Raw genomic sequence first — 1,981 nt, 5'->3', positions numbered from 1 at the left:
GGCCCCTCCCTCCCTCCCCTGGGTCATGGCCCCTCCTTCCCCGTTATCATGGCCCCTCCCTCCTTCCCCTGGGTTATGGCCCCTCCTTCCCCCTTATCATGGCCCCTTCCTCCCTCCCCTGGGACATGGCCCCTCCCTCCCCTGTGTCATGGCCCCTCCCTCCCTCCCCGGGTCATGGCCCCTCCTTCCCCCTTACCATGGCCCCCCTCCCTCCCCGCCTCACGGCCCCTCCCTGCTCTCCGCCCAGGCCCGACGCTGAGCCAGCGCCCTGCGCGCGCACCATGGAGCGCTACCTGTCCAAGCCGGACAACGCCACGCTGCAGATGCTGCGCAGCCCGAGCCTCGCCGTGGTGCTGCCGGTGGTGTACTCGCTGGTGGCGCTGGTCAGCATCCCGGGCAACCTCTTCTCGCTGTGGGTGCTGTGCCGCCACATCGGGCCGCGCTCGCCGTCCGTCATCTTCATGATCAACCTGAGCCTCACCGACCTGGCGCTGGCCCTGGTGCTGCCCTTCCAGATCCACTACCACTGCAACCGGCACCACTGGGTCTTCGGCGTGGCGCTCTGCAACCTGGTCACGCTGGCCTTCTACGCCAACATGTACTCCAGCATCCTCACCATGACCTGCATCAGCGTCGACCGCTTCCTGGGCGTCGTCTACCCGCTGGCCGCCGCGCGCTGGCGCCGCCGCCGCTACGCCGTGGCCACCTGCGCCGGCCTCTGGCTGCTGCTCCTGGCCGCGCTGGCCCCGCTGGCGCGCACCGACCTCACCTACAGGGTGGAGGCGCTGGGCATCGTCACCTGCTTCGACGTGCTCAAGTGGACCATGCTGCCCAGCGTGGCCACCTGGGCCGTGTTCCTCTTCACGCTCTTCATCGTCCTCTTCCTCATCCCCTTCGTGGTGACCGTGGTCTGCTACACGGCCACCATCCGCAAGCTGCTGCAAACGGCCGACGGCTACGGGCAGGGCCAGAAGCGGCGCTCCGTGTGCCTGGCGGCCGTGGTCCTGCTGGCCTTCGTCACCTGCTTCGCGCCCAACAACTTCGTCTTGCTGCTGCACATGGTCAGCCGCCTGTTCCTGGACCGCAGCTTCTACCACGTGTACAAGCTGACGCTGTGTCTCAGCTGCCTCAACAACTGCCTGGACCCCTTCGTCTACTACTTCGCCTCCAAGGAGTTCCAGATGCGGCTGCGCGCCTACCTGGGCCACCGCGGCGCGCGCGCCGACAGCCAGGACACGCGCCGCGAAAGCCTCTTCTCGGCGCGCACGCTGTCTGCGCGCTCCGGTTCCAGCGCGCAGGCGGACTGCCTGGAGGCGGCGGGCAGGGCCTTTCTCCAGAGGCAGGAGAGCGTGTTCTGAGCCCCCCCGCGGCAGCGGAGGACGTACCCACAGGGAGGCCTCGCTTGGGCGGCTGCCGCGCCGGCGAAGGGGTCGGGTCCCCTGCGGTCCTGGCTACGAAGCTCCCCAAACCGCCCTGGGAAGATCATCAGAGAAAAGCGAGGGGGCCAGCGGCCTCAGGTCTCCGGAGAGCGGGGACAGTGTGTGAAGACTCCAAGGCCGGCGCGGCTGGCCTCTCCCCACGCGGATGTCCCTCAGCGCCCCCAAGGTTGGCACATGTGGCCGGCCCGAGAGCGCACCGGGACGCGCAGGAGCACTTGGCGCCTCCAGCCCGCGCCCTGCACCTAACCGTCCGCGGGGATCTGGTGTCTGTCTCGCCGTGTCGCAAGGGCTGAGGCCCTGCCAAAGGACAGGACAGACTCCGTCCCCATGCCCGGGGCTCCTGGTCTCGGCCCAGCGCCGTGTACCCCGCGGAGCGGAACGCAGTGACCTGGCGCGTCCTGAAACCCGTGGTTGCTCCGGCGGAGGAGAACGTGGGGACGCAGAGATGTCGCCCCCCGAGCGCCCGGAGCCCCCCAGGCATCAAGAAATAAGTGCTTCGACGCAGCTGGTCTCTGGGGTCCCCGTTGTCCGTCCCGGGTCAG

General features: G+C 69.1%; 1 protein-coding gene across 1 annotated transcript; it reads left to right on the top strand.

Annotated features, from left to right (window-relative positions):
• Positions 1–281: 281 nt before the first annotated feature.
• P2RY8 (P2Y receptor family member 8) lies at positions 282–1,358 on the top strand. The gene has a single exon (XM_007958889.2). The coding sequence runs from the start codon at positions 282–284 to the stop codon at positions 1,356–1,358; it is 1,077 nt and encodes a 358-aa protein (XP_007957080.2).
• Positions 1,359–1,981: the final 623 nt, after the last annotated feature.

The sequence above is a fragment of the Orycteropus afer genome, unplaced genomic scaffold (genome assembly GCF_000298275.1).
Source record: "Orycteropus afer afer isolate SDZICR_OR568_19922 unplaced genomic scaffold, OryAfe1.0 scaffold01193, whole genome shotgun sequence".
In the NCBI taxonomy this organism is placed as follows: Eukaryota; Metazoa; Chordata; class Mammalia; order Tubulidentata; family Orycteropodidae; genus Orycteropus; species Orycteropus afer.
The sequence above is the reverse complement of the archived record's forward strand: the minus strand, read 5'-3'. Positions and strand labels throughout refer to the sequence as shown.

Coding starts and splice junctions, on each gene's coding strand:
- P2RY8 (XM_007958889.2), top strand. CDS start 282: ATGGAGCGCTACCTGTCCAAGCCGGACAACGCCACGCTGCAGATGCTG.